At 46.4% G+C, this 20,737-nt stretch overlaps 1 protein-coding gene across 10 annotated transcripts in view; it reads left to right on the forward strand.

Moving 5' to 3' along the window:
• The window catches only part of OBSCN (obscurin, cytoskeletal calmodulin and titin-interacting RhoGEF), a 209,400-nt gene that overhangs the window by 175,263 nt on the left and 13,400 nt on the right, over positions 1 to 20,737 (forward strand). For all 10 annotated transcript variants that reach the window (XM_082480089.1, XM_082480091.1, XM_082480092.1 and 7 more), the window contains 15 exons: positions 2,040 to 2,297; positions 4,721 to 4,844; positions 5,182 to 5,315; positions 5,652 to 5,764; positions 8,509 to 8,677; positions 9,558 to 9,639; positions 10,245 to 10,445; positions 11,025 to 11,085; positions 12,305 to 12,382; positions 12,526 to 12,698; positions 13,252 to 13,278; positions 13,806 to 13,958; positions 14,666 to 14,711; positions 15,868 to 15,945; positions 16,792 to 20,452. In XM_082480089.1, coding sequence (XP_082336215.1) covers positions 2,040 to 2,297; positions 4,721 to 4,844; positions 5,182 to 5,315; positions 5,652 to 5,764; positions 8,509 to 8,677; positions 9,558 to 9,639; positions 10,245 to 10,445; positions 11,025 to 11,085; positions 12,305 to 12,382; positions 12,526 to 12,698; positions 13,252 to 13,278; positions 13,806 to 13,958; positions 14,666 to 14,711; positions 15,868 to 15,945; positions 16,792 to 20,452 — 5,358 coding nt within the window. The remainder of the gene's footprint in view (positions 1 to 2,039; positions 2,298 to 4,720; positions 4,845 to 5,181; positions 5,316 to 5,651; positions 5,765 to 8,508; positions 8,678 to 9,557; positions 9,640 to 10,244; positions 10,446 to 11,024; positions 11,086 to 12,304; positions 12,383 to 12,525; positions 12,699 to 13,251; positions 13,279 to 13,805; positions 13,959 to 14,665; positions 14,712 to 15,867; positions 15,946 to 16,791; positions 20,453 to 20,737) is intronic.

The following is a 20,737-nucleotide window of genomic DNA, read 5'->3' on the forward strand; positions in this document are numbered from 1 at the left end:
CGGCTCCAGCTCAGCTTCTTATGGACAGTTTCAGAAGTGTGGAAGTGAAAGAACCTGTTTTTCAGGAAACTTCCAACCCAGATTTTAGGAGTCAATAATTTTGAACAGTGCTCGTTCTCTTGCGTCCTTCCCCGAGGCTGAATTGAAACTTCGAAATACGTGTCAGTCTGGGGTGTTCCTGGTTGTTGGCTGAAGGACTTGTGGGGCGGAAATGTTCGCAGTTGAGACTTTAGAATTGGGAAACGGGCTGTTCGTCAGAGTTGTGTCATCACTGCAGCGTTAGTCTGACGTACCTCAGCTAATATTGAAGTTCCTCATAGTATGTAATATCCCTAAATAGGATGGAAACAGGGAGGAAAGTAGTGGTAGTAGGAGCAAGGGGGAGACCTGAGGTTATGTATAACCTGTGCGTGTGTGTGTGTGTGTATATATATATATCCTGTGAATTTATTTTCTTATTGAGAGATAGTGTGTTTCATGCCCTTCTAAGCAGTGCAGTTGTTGGCAGCTGCCCCGCTTGTAGGATGGCACCAGTTGGTGGCAATCACAATCACAGCAGGAACACCAGGGAATCAAAATATTTATCTGGGGAAATATTTAAAGATCTTCCACCCAGCCCAGTGCTGATGAACCCTGATGGGCAGTCTGGGACATCCTGTGAGCAAAACTCACTTTTTCCGTCATCAAACCCAGAACTGAAATTTTTCATAACCACTACGCTCATAGGGAGGACACTGAAAACAAAAATCAAGTGAGATGTCTTCAAAGGAGAGGGGGGGGTGATCCAAACATAGCCTTCAACTTCACCTGCTAAGGTCTGTCATGGGAATTTACTTTCTTAACTCCAGGAAAGGAGCAGAACCAGAACAGCTACAGGACATGCTCCTGTGGCAATGGCATTAAACGAGCCAGAGCTGTTCGTGTGCAAGTGCGCTTATTTTTTCTTGAACCACATGAGGTTTGACTTTGCACTCTCGCTTGGCAAGGAATCACATCACGAACACGATGAATTGTCTTAATCTGACACGCATTTTGTTTGTCTTGATGGTTACTTGAGGGTTTCCATAGATATCGTCTGTCTCTTTGTTGTGTCTCTTCAAGGTTTGTGGAAGGTTTATTGGGCAGGAGATCGGATGAGATGAGCTCCTGAGGTCCTACGGTCCCATCCTAGCCTAGTTTCTTTTACCAGAGCTGACTGGGGATGAGACCGTGGTATTTATCTCCTGGGTGGCTGTTCTACAAAGATATATGCTTGAAAATCCATTTTTATGTGCGGAAAGCTTTTGTGTTCTCTCTGCCTTTGTGTCCGTGAGTTTGTTAAGGCAGGAGTTATATCTTCTTCTGCATAATGCTTCCCTCCTGTGCATTACTCTATAGACCAAGTGACCTTGCTTCTAGAGTATCTTCCAAAGGCATAGTCCAGTACAAATTTAAAAGTCTCAGTTACCTTCCGGTGCAAAACCTAGCAAAAACATTTCAATATTGCAAAGTTGGACAAATGCGTTATTCTGCAAGTAGTAGCTTTTCTGCCATCCTCTCGGACTTACAGGCCCACGAAGCAGAGACCCTTCTTTCCCCTTCCCTTCTCCAGGGTCACCAGTGAGGCTGGTACCTGCTCGCTCCTTCTCCTTTCCTGGCAGAATGTTCTCCTCGCACGTAGGGGCTGTACCAGTGCAATGGGTCACCTCTGGGTTCATTTCATTCATCTCAATAAAGGTCTTTTTGACAGAGCAGCCAACGTAGGGTTGAGTGGGGAAATGGATCCTTCATTCTGCTGGCTGGGGGAGAGGCTGGGGGGGGGTGGTGCAGTGTGGCACAGTGTCCTCAGCCTGGTGAGATACATCTTTCTGAAGCGCTTTGTGCTGGCCTTCTTATTTTAAGTCTTAGCGACGTTCCCTCTTGCCGGAATAAGCGTTTCCGCATCAGCGCGCTGCTCAAGGAGGGGAAAATGATACGATTGCAAATATTTCCGTGGGTCGGATGATGATGCTATTTTCTTTTTACCCTGAAGAGAGAAAAGCTGTTCTTCTTGTCTGTAGGAATGACTTCCCCACAATCGGAGACGGAGAATTCTGTCCAGGCCTCGCTTCAGCGTGCTGATAAGGAGATCAAGACAGCTCTAAAGAAACTCGTGGACTCGGCATCGCTGCTGGTGACTCTTCCCCCAGGCGTGCGAGGAGGAGCCGGTGGCCTTGGCCTTCCCGGGTCTGTTCCTTCAGACCACTCGGAAACCCCGGCCAGGCCCTCTGTGCTAGTTCATGAAGCCAGTACCCAAACCCAGACTGCTGCAGGTCATGGTAGGTTTGGCATAAATCTGTAACGTGTCCCACGGGAGTCAAGAGAGACAAAAATATTGAACGCACCAATAATGATATTTTTTCCCTCATTTTTCTGTTTCATTTTGAGCAGTTGCAGATTAAGACAGGACATTCAGACCCAAAGAAACGTGGGACTATGGGTCGGGGTTAGGTTGGACACAAGTTTGGGGCAGATCTTCCTGGAAACAGAAGTTGTTTGAAAACTGTCTCTGAAGTAGAGTTTGATTCATCACCTGCCAAAAATGGAGGGATTGGGGATTTTTCCACCTTTGATCTTTTGACTGTGGAGTTGCTTCAAGTTTTTTTGGGCAGAAGGTGGAATGGGATCCCTCCTTTACATTTATAGAAGTCATTGGGGCTTTGGTCTGGTGGGGTGGGTAGGGGAGGGGGAGGTTGCTTTGCTTTTACTGTTTGCCATAAACACCACCCCTGTATCGACTGCCGGAGACTTTTTGGGATGTTGGGCCATCAGGTTCACCTGCATTTCACTGGCCCTGGAGCCTGGATAGACTCCTTAATAGTTCCCGTGTGATTAAAACCGATGTTGTGTGTGGCTGTGTCTTGACAGGAGACCAAGTCTTTTGTCTTTGTGTTGTTTTTTAAAAAAAAACATGAATAAGTGGCCAACCTTTCTTTCTTCCTTCTGCTTCTGCCATAACAACTTGTCATAAGCTGTCTCTGTGTCAAGTCAGAGTAACTGTCCTCCATCAGTGTCGACTTAAAAGGATAATGTTAAGTAGCCTTCAGCCCTCACACTCCAGATGCCATTTAAAAAAAAAAAAGATATTCTTTTCTAAAACGTAACAAGGATAGAAGCGTTTCGTGGAATCAGACCCAAAATAACTATGTAAAAAAATGACAGAGCTTTAAAACCTTTTTTTTATTTCTAGTAGGAGATCATCTATGAAAATAATCCTCTGGTGAAGTGGGATGTCTCAAAAATCCTAAGTAAAATGTCAACTAGCAGATTATTTCCTTCGCTGTAGCTACAGAGATAATAGAATAACGAACGAGATGGTTTTGCAGTCCTTTCATCTGAGAAAACTAAACATGTTATTAATGTGGGGAATTATTTTAATATGATGGAGACTTGACAACTGTCCCTCTGATCACATGCTTCGAATTAAAACACAGCAAATATTTCGATAGTGCTGGCAATAGGAAAGCAGAATCCCACCAACCTGGGATCTCTGATCCTGCCAGTAATGCCTCGAATAACCATGTTTTCCATCCCAATTGAGCTCTTTTATGTGATTTCTAGAAACTGCTGCTTTTTTCCAAAACCAGCCAGCACCAGACACCCCCAGAGCACTCCCCAAAAAGGCCCTTCCTGGTGGGGAGAAGACTCCAGTTGATTTAACCTTTTCTCCTCAGATGAAAAAGAAGATGATGGACTTTATCCTATGGGGTAACTCCAATGGTCAATAGCAAAAGACAATCAGGTGCTTTTGGAATGGAAGGTCAAACCACTTTTTGAAGATATATCTGATAAAATAATTAATAATAAAAGAATAATACCTGAACCGCCATCAAGCTCCACCATCTTTTGATTTCCTTGTTCCTATAATCCTGAGATGTCAAACCTTGTTCTAATGTAATGTAGAGTCGTTCAAGGAAATTATCAAAGAACCCAGTAGAGGTGTACCAATGCTGATGCTATAACACCACCAGGTCCTCCATATTAGCATGCCTCCATCTTATCTCCATATTAGTTGAACCCCCAGCCAGGGCCGGCCTTGACCACCAGTTTTACAGTGCTGTAAGTTTACTCATTTCACTGATGGTGTCTGCGATTGCACCAGTGAGTCAAGAACTCTTCACATAATGTGAAGTTTAATTGAAACATTCACGTGTATGAAGCTAACGCTGGGCATCCCTGGAGGTATTTAAGAGGTGTTGACGTGGTGCTCAGGGACATGGTTTAGTGGTGGACTTGGCAGTGTTCGGTTAACGGTTGGACTCAACGGTCTTAAGGGTCTTTTCCAACCTAAATGATTCTATGATTTCATCATAGCCATGAGCTGGAACTCAAACACAGTTAAAGTATCTCCTGTAAAGGGTACATTGAACTCACACTATCCTTCCAGTCAGCCTATTTCTTCTTGTTCCTACAGACTGTCTTTCCTATTTGTTTCTCTGTGTTTCCTTACAAAAAAGTTCGTTTTTCCCGGTCAGCAATGTGCTGCTGTTCACTCTCTGCTGTTATTTGAGCCCTTTGGCTTCATGTCGTCTTCTCAAAAGGGCCAAATTCTCCTCTTGGCTTTCAGTGTTTGCACCCAGTTGAGGTCAGAGGGTCCCGGTTCGGACACAAGGCAGACTAGAGATGCCTCCAAAGGTTTGCTCTGGGTTTCAGGTATGCCGTCACAGGGGACGTGTCTGACTTGCCCTATTTCTGCTGCCAGGCAAAGCGCAAAGGCAGATGCCAGCTGAAGAACCAAGTGTGCCAAAGCCCAGCCCCGGTCCTCCCCGTGAAGAGACGGCTGCTGGATACGAAAGCACTCAGGAGCGCACCGTTCCTATTACCAGGTAAATACCCATCCTAAACCACAGATTTCTGAATGTGACAAACTTTATTGCAAGAAAAGCAAGTCCTCTGTGGTGGAGGAAGCAGGTGGTGACGTGAACTGATTCTTGTAGGTTTGTTATTACTTTTAGAATCCTCTTCACGCATGCATTGTGCAAGAAGGATGGAAAAGATTGGAGAGAAATTAATTCCCCCAAACCTAAATTCTTGTGCTAATTTTAAGTAAATAATGATTTGCCTGGTGGTTAAATAACACAGATGGATGGCAGGGTGTAATCCTGTATCTCTGTAAGTTGTATGTGACTGTATAATGGTCTTTTCTCTTGGGCTTCATGAAAGAACATCACCAGCCGCAGGAGCGGGTGACTGGTACAGACGAGAAGGAGATGTGGTCTGGGACGTACACAGCGAAGTTTATATTGAGACCACAGAGAGGACTTGTGTGTATAAGACTGAGCAGAAGACCCCAACAAGTAAGGAAAAGTCTTGTGTCCCTCTCCCATATCCCATGATTGTAATTGTCTTTTCTTTTGGTAACAGCTCTTGATGACTGCTTTTTTATTTTTTTAATACTTCCATTTCTTAAGCAGTAACTGTTTATTAAACAAAAAGTAACAGGTAAGCGTGAAGATACAAAGCCTAAAAGTAACACCAGTATAAAGAACCCCAAATATGTTGCTGTGATATCTTTTGAATTGATACCAAGCGAATGTCAGATTCTAAATCCCATTTGAGTAACTCAACCACATAAGCCCCCCACGAACAAAGCTGCAGTATTGAGCGTGCAGCAAACCCTTGTGTCTCGCCAGGTCCTCCCTACATGCAAGTGACAATAGAGGACGTGCAGGTGAATTCTGGGGAGCGTGCCAAATTTCAGGCAGTCATTGAAGGAACCCCTCAGCCGACCGTTTTGTGGTTTAAGGTAAGTGCAGTTGTTTCTTTGGCTGAGAATGAGGACTACAGAAAGGACTGTAGAGCGGTATTTCTGTGCAGAATTTCTTTTGTTCTTTCATCCCACACCTCTTACATTGATTCTGGGTCATATCTATAGGTTTTGTTGAACGAGCTGCAGTTCTCACTGGAACCACCAAGCACACATCTCACCCTGTCTCCAGTGCCCAGAGAGGTCACCCAAGATGGTTTTGAGGACCAAGATGGGCAGGAAGGGAGATTGGTGTCTGTCTGAGAGCCGCCAAGATGCGTCCTGTAGTTTTAGGGTGGGATTAAGAGTGGATTATTCCATTTGTCAACAAGACTTCCAGGCTCTGTATCTTTTCTGTAGCTAATTGGTAAAATGAATGTGACAAAGGACAATGACTTTCTCATGGAAAGGAAAGCGAAATCATCTGTTATTCCTCAGAATATTGTCATGCCCCTGAAATAAGCCACTATTGTTCTATGATTGTAACTCTCTGTCCAATTAACTGTTTAGTACACAAAAGTTTTATTCCCTTTTTTTCTGCCGTTTGTGTGGGAAGTGCAGGGATGAGTGACTCAGACAAAATAACCTTAAAAACCAGTCGAAAACGCAGACCCCTCTCCCACGCACACACACGGGCACACACCTGAACACATCGAAAAGAATAAGAACAAGACAAGAAGATATGATACACCCTGTTAATATTCTCCCAATCTCTGACATTTCCAGCTCAGAGTTATCCCAACCTGGCTGAACTTTTACCTATTTACTATCTCATAGTGAAGCTCTCCACGAGCTCCTCTAGTCTCCTCTTTCCCCCATGCCAATGCCTTGCCCGTACGGTGTCCTCGGGCAAGGAGCTCAACCCAACGGCAGTATGCTGTCTGCAGTGCCGCCTCTTTTTTGGCTGTTCTGGATATATTTGTGATATATTGTGTGCTTCATGTGTTGGCTCTTACATCTTGTACCAGGAAAAGTTAATCCCTGCCCACTCATGAGGCTATTCGTAATTCTGTACAGCTCTATCGTGTCCTATCAAGCACTTCCAGGCTGAAGAACTCCAACTTGCTCTGTCAATCCTCATCTGGAAGCTGTTATAGAAAGAACATTGCTGCAACAGTACCACACACTAGGAAAACCTAGGATTTATAAGATGATGCTTTCTGTCTTGTTCTTCACTTCTTCCCGAATAATTCCTAACATCTGGTACTTTTTGAGTGCCGCCAAGCACTGAGCTGGTACTGCCATGCAGTCATCTACTGTAACTCCAAGTTTTGCTCCAGTATAATACAGAACAGCTCAGAGCCCAACATTTCATGTGGGGGAATAGGGTTGCATCACTTTCCATTTATCTGTATTATATACATTTATCCGGCATTCTACTGCCCAGTCAGGTGGTCTTATAAGGTCCTTTTGCAAGTCACAGAATCACAGACTGGTCAGGGTTGGAAGGACCCTCTGGAGATCATCCAGTCCACCTCCCCTGCCAGAGCAGGGACACCTACAGCAGTTGCACAGGACGGCGTCCAGGCGGGTTTGGAATGGCTCCAGAGTGGGAGACTCCTCCCCCCCCCCCCCCCCCCCCCCTTGGGCAGCCTGTGCCAGTGCTCTGCCACCCTCACAGGAAAGAAGATTCTCCTGGTGTTTAGATGGAACTTCCTATGGTCAAGTTTGTGCATGTTCCCTCTTGTCCTATCACTGGGCACCACTGAAAAAAAGACTGTTCCCACCCCCCCGGCACCCTCCCTTTAAGTTATAAGCGTTGATTTTCTCTGAAAGTCTTCTTTTCTCCAGACTAAAAAGCCCCAAGTCCCTCAGCCTTTCCTCATAAGAAAGACGCTCCAGTCCCCTCATCAGCTCTGTAGCCTTTTGCTGGACCCTCTCCAGCAGTTCCCTGTCCTTCTTGAACTGGGGAGCCCAGAACTGGACACAGTGCTCCAGCTGTGGCCTCACCAGGGCAGAGTAAAGGGGGAGGATGACCTCCCTCGACCTGGTGGCCACACTCTTCTTGATGAATCCCGGGATGCCATTGGCCTTCTTGGCCACCAGGGCACATTGCTGGCTCGTGGTCATCCTGTTGTCCCCCAGCACTCCCAGGTCCCTTTCCACAGAGCTGCTCTCCAGCAGGTCAGCCCCCAACCTGTACTGCTGCATGGGGTTATTCCTCCCCAGGTGCAGTACCCTACACTTGCCCTTGTTGAACTTCATTAGGTTCCTCTCTGCCCAACTCTCCAGCCTGTCCAGGTCACACACTATGGCAGCACAGCCTTCTGGTGTGTCAGCCACCCCTCCCAGTTTTGTGTCATCAGCAAACTTGCTGATGGTACACTCTATCCCTTCATCCAGGTCATTGATTCATAGCATTTACGAATATACGAAGCAGCAAAAGTGCCAGCACAAGCTGGAGACCGAGCAGGAGCAACATAGCTCATCCTCGTGCTCCCTGGGCTGGTTGCCCAGGCATGGTGCACTGGGAGAGCAGAAGAATAAACCACACAGCCCTGGTGATCCCTCCCGAGCCTGTATTCATACCAATGGGTTACGAAACAAAAATGTTACTGGGTAGTGTGGAAGCAAAGAAACAGTTACCCACGGGAGGCTTCTACAGCCAGGATTTTGTTAGTGAGATTTGCTAGTCTAAAAGGTCTATGTTGTAGCTCTGCTCCTCTATCTCCTTTCTTGAAGAGGAGAAACATCTGTTTCTATCTCGGTTTTCCTGGTGCCAAGATGTCATTTCATTCTTTCAGGGCACATCATTGCTGACAGAGAGCGATAGGCTTCATCAGGGGAATGAAGGAACAACGTATTTCTTAGTTGTGGACAGTGCTGTCTCGGAAGATGGTGGTGTTTACACCTGTGTTGCCAAAAATGCAGGAGGGGAGGTGTTGTGCAAAGCAGAGCTTATTGTACATGAAGGTAAGGTTGTTCTTTCAGCTGCAGGAGTTGCTCCCACAGCCATTGCAATGTGTAGAATCATAGAATGGTCAGAGTTGGAAGGGACCTTGAAGATCATCCAGTTACACCCCCCTGCCATGGGCAGGAACACCTCCCACCAGCCCAGATTGCTCCAAGCCCCATCCAACCTGGCCTTGAACACCTCCAGGGATGGGGCAGCCACAGCTTCTCTGGGCAACCTGGGACAGTGCCTCACCACCCTCACAGTCAAGAATTTCTTCCTAATATTGAATCTAAATCTCCCCTCTTCCAGTTTGAAGCCATTCCCCCTCGTCCTATCACTACATGCCCTTGTAAAAAGTCCCTCCCCAGCTCTCCTGCAGGTGCCCTTCAGATACTGGAAGGGGCTCTAAGGTCTCCCTGGAGCCTCCTCTTCTCCAAGGCTGAACAATCTCAACTCTGTTGCAGTCATCTCCTGGTACCCATATGGCATCTGCTCTGCGCTCCTGTGCAGCATTTGTATATTACCAGTATGGCAGGATCCAGTATAAGGGCGAATGGTCTAATGACCTACATATATACATACAAATGAGATTTTTTTGCCTTTGCTTCAGACTACATGATTAACTGATACAATGGGCCACAGAAATAAGTGGGGCCGTGTCTCTGGTGGTGTTCTGCTCTTTCATCCAGCTCTTCTGATTTATGTCAGATGAAGATACAGCCCCAAAGTTCATTTTGGCAGGGTCTGTCATCAAACAGCTCCACTAAATTCTGTGCAGTCATTTAGAGGACGCCTGGATTTTTTCCTGCCTTAAATTGTCCCGCAATAACTTTGCATGCTATCGGGAAGGTAGTGTTGTCTGAATATTAACACTTTTATTTTCCTTCATTTCCGAAGCTAAGAAAGACCAAGCAGAAAAGAAAGTGGCCACCAGGAGAAAGCTCCATTCCCTTTATGAGGTTAAGCAGGAGATTGGAAGGTAGGTGAAGTTTCCAAGTTTATAGTATCACTAACGGAGAATACCTAATTGCCCATCTGAGCTGCCGAGCGTGTGGAACCAGAGGCAGAGGTGGACCCAGCTGTGGAAAAGTCTAAAAGGTGAAAGTACTGGCAGAGGTGGGAGGTCACCCCATTGTGGGAGTGATGGAAACACTGAAACACTTTCTTGAGGTTTCTGATGGAGGATGGGAGAGCCCATACAGCCCGTAGGTCCGAGTAGCTCCAACCAGAACAAATACCAGGATTGGTGCCCAGGTGCGGCTCCTCGGAAATCACAAGGCCATAGCAACATAGGGACAAGCCCCGTGCCCATCTCAGGGATCCAAGAGCATCCACCTTTGTCAGCGCAAGGCTGTATCACCTGAAACAGCTTTTCCCTTGACGTGAACTCACTGCTTAGGTTTAGAGACAACCAGGAGGGGGCAATAGCACCTCACGTACAGGAAAATCAGCTTTTTCTGTTGGAGGATTTAAGCCCTTTGCGGTGGGGAGCTGTCAAAGGCATGGAGGTGGGAAGGTCTACACCCGCTGCGCAGAGGGCTTTGAACCAAGTCTGAGCAGGGCTTGTCCTCTGGTTTTACACAGGGGCTGCTTCAGTTTCGTGAAACGAGTTGTGCACAAAGGGAACAGAGTGTCTTGTGCTGCCAAATTCATACCTCTGCGAAGCAAAACAAAGGCTCGAGCGCATCAAGAGAGGGATATTCTTGCTTCTCTGTCCCACGACAGAATTACCAGGCTCCTGGATCAGTTTGAAACACGGAAAACACTGATTTTGATTCTGGAGTTGTATCCTTTTCTGTGCTGCTTCTCCGAGGAGGCTGGGAAGTACTGGGCAGAGCTCATTGATTAAATAATGAAGCAATTACACATATTTAGGTTATGCCTAAGATAAAAGGACACACACCATTGTTGTCTGCACTGCAGGACAGGATAGCTCTGTGAGCTCCTCACTGAAGTACTGTGTTTCTGCTGGTTTGGGAAAAATCATGATACTTGTATAGAGAAGTGTGAATGAGTTATTAAGCACCAAAATCTCTTTTCTGAAATATCTGGAAGTGAAGGACTCTGTTTCCACGAGGTCCAGTCTGGGTGAGCACCAGGAAAATGCAGTGCAGAGCAGAAAAGCCCATAACCAACAGGCAGATTTTAGCACAAGTGATGCCATGCTCCTGCGCGTAGGGAGCACGGGTTTAGAGCAGCCCAATTCTATTGCATTTCTGCAATAGAGATTTTAATTAATTGCATGCAAATCACATTGCCGGAGATCACCTTGTGAATTCTGCACCATTGTCAGGATAGAGGTAGTTACAAAGTGAAAATAAGCATTTAACTGTAGTTCTGTTTTGCCTTAATGGCCGTTGCCAGATGCTCCAGCGAAGAGCTGCTCGACCGTTTGTTCAAGAAGAGCGTCGTCACTGAAGCAGAGGTAATCTGTCTTTCTCATTTGAAAGTCCAGAGTTGGCGGTTACCACCAAGGTACCTTCCAGCTGCATTTTCCTTTCTGAATATGAGGAATGTCTTTGAACCGGTGATAATCTGTCAAAATGGAATCAGCCCTTAAAATGTGTTCCCATTAGCTTTTATTACTAAGTTGAGTTTCTTGGGGGAATAACTAGAAACAGGCAGTGGTTTTGACCACCAGCAGGGCCAGGTTGGATGTGGTTTTGAGCAACCAGGTCTAGTGGGAGGTGTCCCTGCCCATGGCAGGGGGGTTGGAACTACATGGTCTTTAAGGTCCCTTCTAACCTAACTCTATGATGCTATGATTCAGCCTTACACAAGTGATATTTGCCCCATTATCATCTCTTCTTTGCTATCTGTCACCTGGAGCTTCTGTATCTTCACTTGCTCAACAACGCTTTATCCCATCACAACTGTACTTCTATCCACTGCCTTTCAGTCTCCAAACCAAGGGCTGAAATTATGGTTTCTAAAGCATTTTTGGAAATCCTTGGTGCTCAAAGTTCCAAATGTTCTACATCTCCCAATCCGGTAGCCAGGTGTCCTGCATTTAAAGGTAAAACCGATTTTTCTTAGAAATACTCAGAGGGAAATACCATAGAATCATCAAAGGCTCCGGGTTGGAAGGGACCTTTAAAGAGCAGATGTCAGCTAACACTATAAAATGTCAAAGGTAGAGGGGTTCCAAAGCTGAAGCTAGCTGTAAATCTTCATTCCTGGTTCAGTCATAGTCAGATTTATCTACACAGGGTCAAGAAAACAGGTTTAAAACATAGTTTTAAAATGTATTTGTGTTTTAAATGCCTTTTCCTGATTTACACCAAGCCAGAGCTGCGTCTGCGTTAGATCAATTAGACAGTGGAGGAGTTTTAATCAAACTTGGGAATTTCTGTATCTCTCTTTTTGTATGTTTGTAGGGTTGTGTTTTTTAAAAGTAAGGGCTTTTTCACATATAGAAGGCTCCAGCGGGGCACACACGAGGCACAGCTTCACTCCACGGGGTAACATTTGGTTCACGTCTTATTTCAACTGCAAGACTAATATAAGAAGTTCATTCTAGTTTTAAAAGTATTCCTAGTTCAATCTCACCCTCTCTCATATATTAAAAATATTGGCAGAATCAGGGACCCTCCTTTTTACTATTAGTGTTTAATAATTTTTTAATAATCAATTTATTTTTTTAGGTCAAATTGTATATCAAGCAAATTTTGGAAGGAATCAAATATCTTCACGACAACAACGTCCTTCATTTGGACATTAAGGTAACGTGCAATGGCAGGTCCAGCTTGTCATAGCTTCTTGTTGGTCGGGGAATGGGCGTTCTCTATTTGAACTATTCTCACAACTGAAAATATTGCCTGCTTTCAAGAAAAGTTTCTCCCTTTTATTTTATTTCCTTTGCTAGCCGCTGAATATCCTCATGGTTTATCCAGAAAGGGAAGACCTTAAGCTGTGTGACTTTGGATTTGCTCAGAAGATCACGCCCTTTGAGCCTCAGTTCAGCAAATACGGGTCTCCGGAGTTTGTTGCCCCAGAAATTGTTTCTCAGTCACCAGTGTCAAAAGCAACTGATATCTGGTAACTCATCACCTTTCTAAAAAGCTTTTGCCCCGGATGGCCTCAATTTCCATTTATTGTTAATAAGCAAATGGAGCAGTGATAATAATACAGGAAATCGAAAGCGAACACAGAGACTCCAAAGCCCGTCAGGGCTCTTTAAAGCTCCTTCTGTCTGTTTTGTTCAACTATAATTGAACTCTGACGGCTAATTAATGCAAAGGAGCATCTAAGCGAAGATGATCTTTCTTAGAGGCAGCAACTAGGGTGGATGATCCTAAGCGGCTTTCTAGAAAAGGCAAACAAGCTCAAAAAAGAGTACTTTGATTCTTTTCCTCTCTCCGTGCTTTAAAAATGGAGGATTACTGGAGAAGAATTATAAAAAATGGTGAAAGTAAAAAAATTGAAGGGTGAAAGCAGTAGCTTTTGGGATTTATTTTCCTCAGAAATGTGGGGAGAAGAAGGTGATCTCACTGGGGTAAGGGTGCCTGGTGGCAGGAAAAGGGGTTGCGTGCTCGAGAAGGAGGGAGAAATAGCGCCGAATGCCTGACATTTGCGTTCCCTCTCTCCTCAGGGCTGTTGGAGTCATCACGTATTTAAGGTAAATAAATCTTCTCGGAAAGACTCATTCAAATACCTCTTTGTCAGTCAAAGCCCTTCAGTACCTTCAGGTGAGGGATTCGAGTGAAGCATTGAGTCCTTCTATAATGAGGGCAATTTCTTTCGTGGTTTTTCTCCTTTGCTCGCTCTTTCCTGGTTGCGCAGGGCTTTGGTCGTTGTCCCTGCGTGAAGACCTCACAGCTGCTCTCCTTGCAATTAGGGATGAGAGCGGTGGATGAGGTTTGGTCTTCTCCTTGCCTCTTTTAGCCAACGCCCTACCGTAGCTGTGCGAAATCAAACCCTTAATTCCTTCTCTGTGAAACGGGGATAAATAATTCAGTTAAGTGCCGTGTAATGCTGGGGTGAAAGGTGCTCTCTTGGCGGACGCACTGCTCACAAGCGAGTCCCACGCGCGGAGTCCCTCGCGCGTTTTAAAGCCCCGTCTCAGCGTTTGTGCTTCTGTCATTTGAACAGCAAACAAAAGCCTAAATTGTGTCTCCTTTTATTTTATGGTGTTCAATAAACAAGCCTAACGTGCAAGTCTCCATTTGCTGGCGAGAACGACAGAGGAACCCTTCTAAATATCCAGAACGGGGAAATTTCATGGACCATTCCCGATTTTGTTCACTTGAGTGAAGATGCGAAGGACTTTATAAAAGGGATCCTGCAGCAGCACCCCAAGTGAGTGCACTTCAGTGTTTCCTCCGCAACCAGCGTGCAAAGCTGTTGGTGGCTCAGCAGGCGGATCTCAGCTCGTCAGAGCTGCGGTTGTTTTGAACAGCAGAAAGCTGAGGGAGATGTGGTGCGTTGTGCCCTAATTCTTCTTATTATTCCCCATTACCCAAAAGCCGATTTGGTGATTTGCCAAATCGGCCTGTCTCTGGTATGGTCATGTCCTTACCCCCTGACCCCTCCAGGCAGATGAGTTTCTGAAATGACATCGAGAAGTGGGAAGAGCAAGGACTGGTATGGAGGCAGTTATGCGAGAATTAAATAATATTAACCACATTCATTAAGCAATTGCAAGTACAAAAAGCGGCTTGGAGGCAGGTTCTCAGGCGCTCGCTTTTTAATTTCATTTCTCTTCTTTCTGCCTGCTGCCAAAGCTAGTTTTGCTGTGGCCGCCTAAAGAGTCAAAGTCTTAGGGCTTTTCGAGAGCAGCGGGGAGTCCCAGACTGAAAAAGAAGTATCGGTTCACCTCGAGGGAAGGAAACCTTGAGTTGAAAGCCCCTGTCTGCCTGTTTGGCTTCTCAGTTCTGAAGCAGCAGCCTGAGGACATACACAAAAGTGTATGCCTGTGTCCATGTGAAGCAGGGACCTTCAGGGAGATCTTGTAGTTGCTGTCGGAAGGGACACGCTACTAAAATGGTGATCTTTTCTCTTATCAGAGCCAGGCCCAGTGCTTTGGACTGTCTTTCCCACAAGTGGTTCATGGTAAGTTTGTCTTGGTTCTTTGTTAGAGTCATTAATTAGTTCATTTATTAGAGTCACCGCCTCTCTACTCCACTCTTGTGAGACCCCACCTGGAGTCCTGCGTCCAGCTCTGGAGTCCCCAACATAAGAAGGACACAGACCTGTTGGAGTGGGTCCAGAGGAGGCCACAAAGACGATCCAAGGGCTGGAGCACCTCTGCTGTGAGGACAGGCTGAGAGATTTGGGGTTGTCCAGCCTGGAGAAGAGAAGGCTCCGGGGACACCTTATTGCGGCCTTCCAGTCCCTAAAGGGGGCCTACAGGAGAGCTGGGGAAGGACTTTTTACCAGGGCGTGAAGCGATAGGACGAGGGGGAATGGCTTTAAACTGGAAGAGGGGAGATTTAGATTAGATATTAGGAAGAAATTTTTCACTGTGAGGGTGGTGAGGCCCTGGGACAGGTTGCCCAGAGGAGTTGTTGAGGCCCCATCCCTGGAGGTGTTCAAGGCCAGGCTGGACGTGGCCTTGGGCAACCTGGTCTGGTGGGAGGTGTCCCTGCCCATGGCAGGGGGGTTGGAACTCGATGATCTTCAAGGTCCTTTCCAACTTAAACCATTCTATGATTAAAAATATTGAGGTGGGAAGAGACCTTTGGAGGGGCAGCTCTTAAAGCTGCTTGATATTATTTGCTGGTTTATTTTTCATCTTGGTCTCCTACTTTCTGTCCTAGAGAGAGCTCAGGAATGGCTCTCCACAAAGAGGAGACACATTGGTGTTTACATGCCAAGATGTCTTTCCTGTCAAAAGACAAAGATTACTACTGACATGAGCAGATATAATACGTCTGTGTAGAAAGGAAATTGAAGGAATTTGTGGATTTGCAGAGCAAATTTATGGTTTATATTCCAATGCCTTAAATCACTAAGGAGAGAGGAGAAGAAAAATAGCAAAAAAAAAAAAAAGGAATTTAATGACATGCACTGAACAGGACTTGCCTTGCTTTTATTATTGAAAAGCTGAGATTGTCTACAATTTAGCCATGAGGGGACTGTAGCATTTGGTCTGTTGTAACTTTCCTAAATTAAACAATTCTAGAAGGAGGGAATCCTAAAAAAAACTTCTCAGGAAATGAAGTCAGGATTTTTTAACCAATTATTTTCCTCTCATTCCACCTGGCAGCATAATCTCCCCCTTGAAGCAGCTCATTTCATTAATACCAAGCAGCTCAAATTCATTGTGGCTCGGAGCAAGTGGCAGGTGAGTTGGCCTTAATGTTGGTTCTTTTTCGTTGTGCATATTTTTATTTGCATCTTTTAGTCGGGTGAGGACAGCGGGCACAGCAGAGATCGCAGCTTGACTGAATGAGGAGAAAGCGGTCAATGGATGTGGCAGAAATAAATTATCTAGGCTTTTGCTGCCTGGAAATCATCTGGTCTAACACGGGTGCCTGTAAGACGCATTGTTGTGTCTAAGTTCGGTACCCTCGGCTGCCTTTGCAGTTGGAACTGGATTATAAACAGGTCCCAAGAAGACTCTTCTTTTCCTGAAGTTCTCTAAAAGGGTCGGGTTGATTGCCTTCCGCAGATGCCTGTTTCTCTGTGTTGGCTGTAAGGGGAGGCCAACTGCTCAACTTCAACTGAGATGTCTCACAGGGCAGAAGTTAGGGCAGACCAGTCCTACCGCCTACAGTATGGGAGGTCTTCTGTTGCCCTAAGTCACTGTAGGTCGTACCGCAGTGGACAGATTTAAGGCCGTTTCCTCCAGCTAGGCTCTCATCTGACACATTCTGTTAAAAACGCCTTTTCCATCTGCTTGAGTGGCCACATTGTCTTTGAAAATCTCAAGCAGGGTCTTGCTTCCCCATTCACAACCGCAAGTGTGTCCCCTGAAGTCAATATAGTTTCACCTCTGTGAATGAGAGAAGAGGAAGGCTTGGAGAGCAAATAAAGCCTGGACTGACGATAGGTACAAAAGGGTGGCAGTGTGTTATTAAACTGGTATGTGCGGTATTTAAGAGAGCAGAGGTTCGTTTTGGTATGCTTTTTTTACCATAGTCCCACCACGTTTCTGTCTGATTGTGCTATATTTTGTTTTGTTTTTCAGCGGTCTCTGATGTGCTATAAATCCATACTGGTAATGCGGTCTATCCCAGAAATCCTAGAAAGGACTCACGACAACACCTCCCTGGCCATCTCCCGACATCTTATTGAAGAAAGCACTTCGTCCAGTACCAGCGGCTCCTCTTCAGACAATGAGAACTCGCATTTCCCCAAGAAGAGGCACTTTGGCTCCACACCCGAACTTCACTTGTCCGTATTTGATGTACCAAGCCACCAGGAGCCTCCAAAATACGCGAGTGAAGAAAAGCACTCCAAAATCTCACTCCCTCCAGTAAAACCCATGAGGAGGAAGTATGCTTCAATGAAAGCTGAGGTGGGGGACAAATCACCTACAGAAAACAAAGAGCTTATGGCAAGTATCTCCAAGGAGAAAGAGGAGGGGCTCCATGCCAGACTTCGAGACAAAAGAGCAGAGCAGTCCCAAAGAAGCAGTGCTGCTGAGCCTTCACCGGCGAGGACTTCCACAGAAAGTGCATCGCACCTATGTCAGAAAGAAAGAACAGACATATTTGTATCTGACAAGGACAGAACTGAAAAGGCTGGGGACGGGACAGAAAAGCCATCTGCCTGTGTTCCCAGAGAGAGTGTCATTAAAAGCACTTTCTACAGCCAAGCAGCTGAGCCACCTGCAAGGGGGCCTTCTTCGCCAGGCAGGGAGTTCAGAAGGCACCTGGACAGAGCCAGAAGGACTTTCCGGAAAGCTGGATATTCGAAGGTGCCCCTCAGTGGTCTCCGTGAACCCCTTCTAGAGCAGTTTGAACTGGAAGAAGAAGAAGGAAAGTCTGATGATGGAGATGATCGCAGGGATAGTCTGCTTGGTTCCTTGACCAAATCGGCTTCATTTGACACTGCAAGGAAACCACCACATCCTGCCATTTCTGGTGCTAGCCGAAGCCGTTCCCTGGATGACTACAGGCTGAGAGCCTCAAGATCAGTGAGGGAACAAGATATTTTGGAAGAAGACTGCGATATACTATCACAGGAAAGTTGCCCTGAAGGCAGTGACCACTGTGACATTTCTGCGGGGCCTGGCAAGGCGTGTTCTGTAGACACTTCAAAGCAAGAGGACTTTAGGAGAGCCAGCAAGGATCGTTCAGGAGAGCAGCCCCCTCCTTCCACGCAATGTGAGGGTAATGGGTGCCCGGCTGTTTGTGTGCAAGAGCTAGAGACACTTCCAGCGTCACCTCACAGGAGCGAGAATAGGAAACATCTACTGAAGAAGTCAAAAGCTACTTACATTGAGGAGGAAGCTGAAAATTTGGGAGGCAAAAGCCCTGTTCTAACTGCCCAGTGCTCAGATGTAACTGCATCAGCAGCTGAAAAACATGAAAGCACGGAGGCTAAATCTTCCCCTGACGGTGCTTCTGATGCTGCTTTTCAGGAGAGCAAACAGTCCATTTCGGCTCTCGCACAGCTGGAGACCACCTCCGAGTTGGCCCCTACAGGTACGGGAGGTGTGTGTCTGCCTCACAGTACCGACATCCATCCGGATCTAAAAGGTGGAAGCTTGCTTACCAAAAGGACAGCCCCAGTTCCCCCTTGGAAAGACAAAAGGCAGAAACATTCACATGAGAAGACTTCTGCTCATAGTGTTGCCAGATCTGATCTCATGGAGCCCGAAAGCTCTGCTGTTTTAACAGGCCCACAAACAGAAACCGATTCGCTTCCAGTATGTAAAGACAAAAGTCGGGAACTTCCTGGTAAAAATGTTCCAGCAACTACAGTCTTGGTGGGCAAACAGTCAGGTACCCTACCTGCTCTGCACACAGCTGATGAAGGTGCTCATCAGAAGCTGAAGACCTATAAAGAGGTGAGATCTGCTGTCCTGGAAGATGAAGGACCGGGTATTAGAAGAATCACTCCACCTTCAGCCCATGATGGTGAAAGCCAAGCGCGCAAGAGGGCTCCTGTTCACGTAGACACAGCATCAGCCATCCTGAAGGGAGAGCATCTCATTGTTCCAAAAGTCCCACCACCAAAACCAATGCCAGCGTCGGTCTCTGACGGAGCATGGCAGGCTGACGAGGAATGGCCAGCTCATAGCAAGGAGAGGTCTGCTGCTCTGAGGAGTGAAGGCTCAGCTGTCGCAGAGGTTGTTCCCAGTTTGGCCCATGAGGCTGAAATCGAGGGAGCTGAACCCCAGAAGGTTTCTGAAGGCAGTGGCATGGTGCCTGCCTTTCTTGGGAGCAGACCCCCAGCTAGAACTGTGTCTTCCCAAGCTACTGGCCTCCCTTCAGTCTGTGATAGCGAAGAGCAAGAACATCCAAAGGCATCGCTTCGCAGTGAGGTGACATCTGTTGTGACAGCAAGCAGAAGCCCAGCAGCTGGACAGACTATGCCTGCTCCTTTCCCCAAGGTTGGACATCACATGTTTGAGCCACACGGGACTGCTCATCCCAGTGGCAGAGTTTCTGCTGTTCTGGAGGGTGGACCTCCAGGTGTTTTAACTGCTTCACAACCAGAAGTTGCTCCAGCTTCAGTCTATGAGGTAGAATATGAGGAACATCCAAAGGTTTATGGTGAAGGTAGAGGTGTTGCCTTAGAAAGCAGAAGCTGTGATGCTGGAAAAACTGTCCTGCCATCCCTCCACAGGGATCAAAGTCGGGAGCTCTCACATCACAGGTCTTCTTTTTACAGTGATGAGGAGTCTGCTGTGCTGGAGGGCTTAGTGGATGAGATGGTTTCCCTCTCTGAAGAGATGAATGTTTGGGCAGAGTCAGTTTCTGGTGAGGAGGGATGCAGAAAGCACATCTCTCCTCCTACAGAGATGTTCTACAAAGGCCCAGGCAGCCAAGCGCCCACAGACACCTCCTTCCCTTCTGTACAAGGGGGTAAAAGAGGAGAAGTCTCTGAACTGGATAACCTTGCAGAGCCCCATCTTGCCATGGGTGAGGAGTCAGTAGTACTGGAAGGGCAGGGAGCACAGACGGTTCCTCGTGAATGTGAGCATCTGGAGGACTTAGCGTTTGAGAGCCCCACTTCTAGTCAAGTGAGCGTTTCCTCAACAGAGAGCTTGGATGCTGAGAAAAGACCCAGTCAAGTGTCAGTGAGCAAAGACACTGGTAAACACCCAGAAGTTTCTTTAGTGAAAATCAAAGACCTGTCGGATGAAACACCCAGTCTTGGCAGTGGAACTCCAAAATTTGACATATCAGAGGTAGAGCCTGCCTACTTGAATTTCTCTGACTTGTATGACATTGTCTATTTTCCATTTGAATTTCTCAACTATAAAAAGCCTTCGCCCAAACCAACCGGTAGAAGGTTTATACCTTTTGGTGAAAGGGCAAGGTCACCTCCTGCGGGACATTTGCATAAGGATAAAAGACTGTGCACCAGAGAAGAAGCAGAGCACAAGAACAAGAAAAACCATTTGGAAATATCTGAAGATTCAAAGGCAACAAACTTATTGGCCACGGAGAAAGGGTCAGAGAGCCATAAGAAAATGTATGGCCCCCAAAAGGACTCCAGTGGTAAGCAGAAAAGCTCCTTCTACAACAAGCCAGGACTCTTTAAGCCTTACGCAAGGTCTCAGTCAGTGGAGCAGTCAGTGGAGCAGAGTCTGAAGAAGAAAGTAAAAGCTTCTGTTGCCCATATTTCAAGAATCCTAAAAGGAAAGACATCTCCTGAGCCAGAGGCAGAGGAAGGTAATTATTTTACTCTACACCTTCAGAGATTTGCTGCTATAACTGAGCTCTGCTAAATCTGCCATTTCCTTTCCCCCCGCATATCTGAGGCCGTGGTTAGACACTGATTGCAAAACGGGCAGCGGCAGGTTCTGAAATTCGCTGTCTGCGCCAACATCTCTCTGTCACTGGCTCACTTCAGTGCGGAGTCAGCTGGATTGATCTGCTGATGGAAGCGGCTTAAATTCCCCTCTCTGAGTTTGCAGAAAAGCAAATCAGGGCTGGATGACGCTTTCCTTGCTGCAG

Source organism: Vanellus vanellus (assembly GCF_965231255.1).
Source record: "Vanellus vanellus genome assembly, chromosome: 2".
Lineage (NCBI taxonomy): Eukaryota > Metazoa > Chordata > Aves > Charadriiformes > Charadriidae > Vanellus > Vanellus vanellus.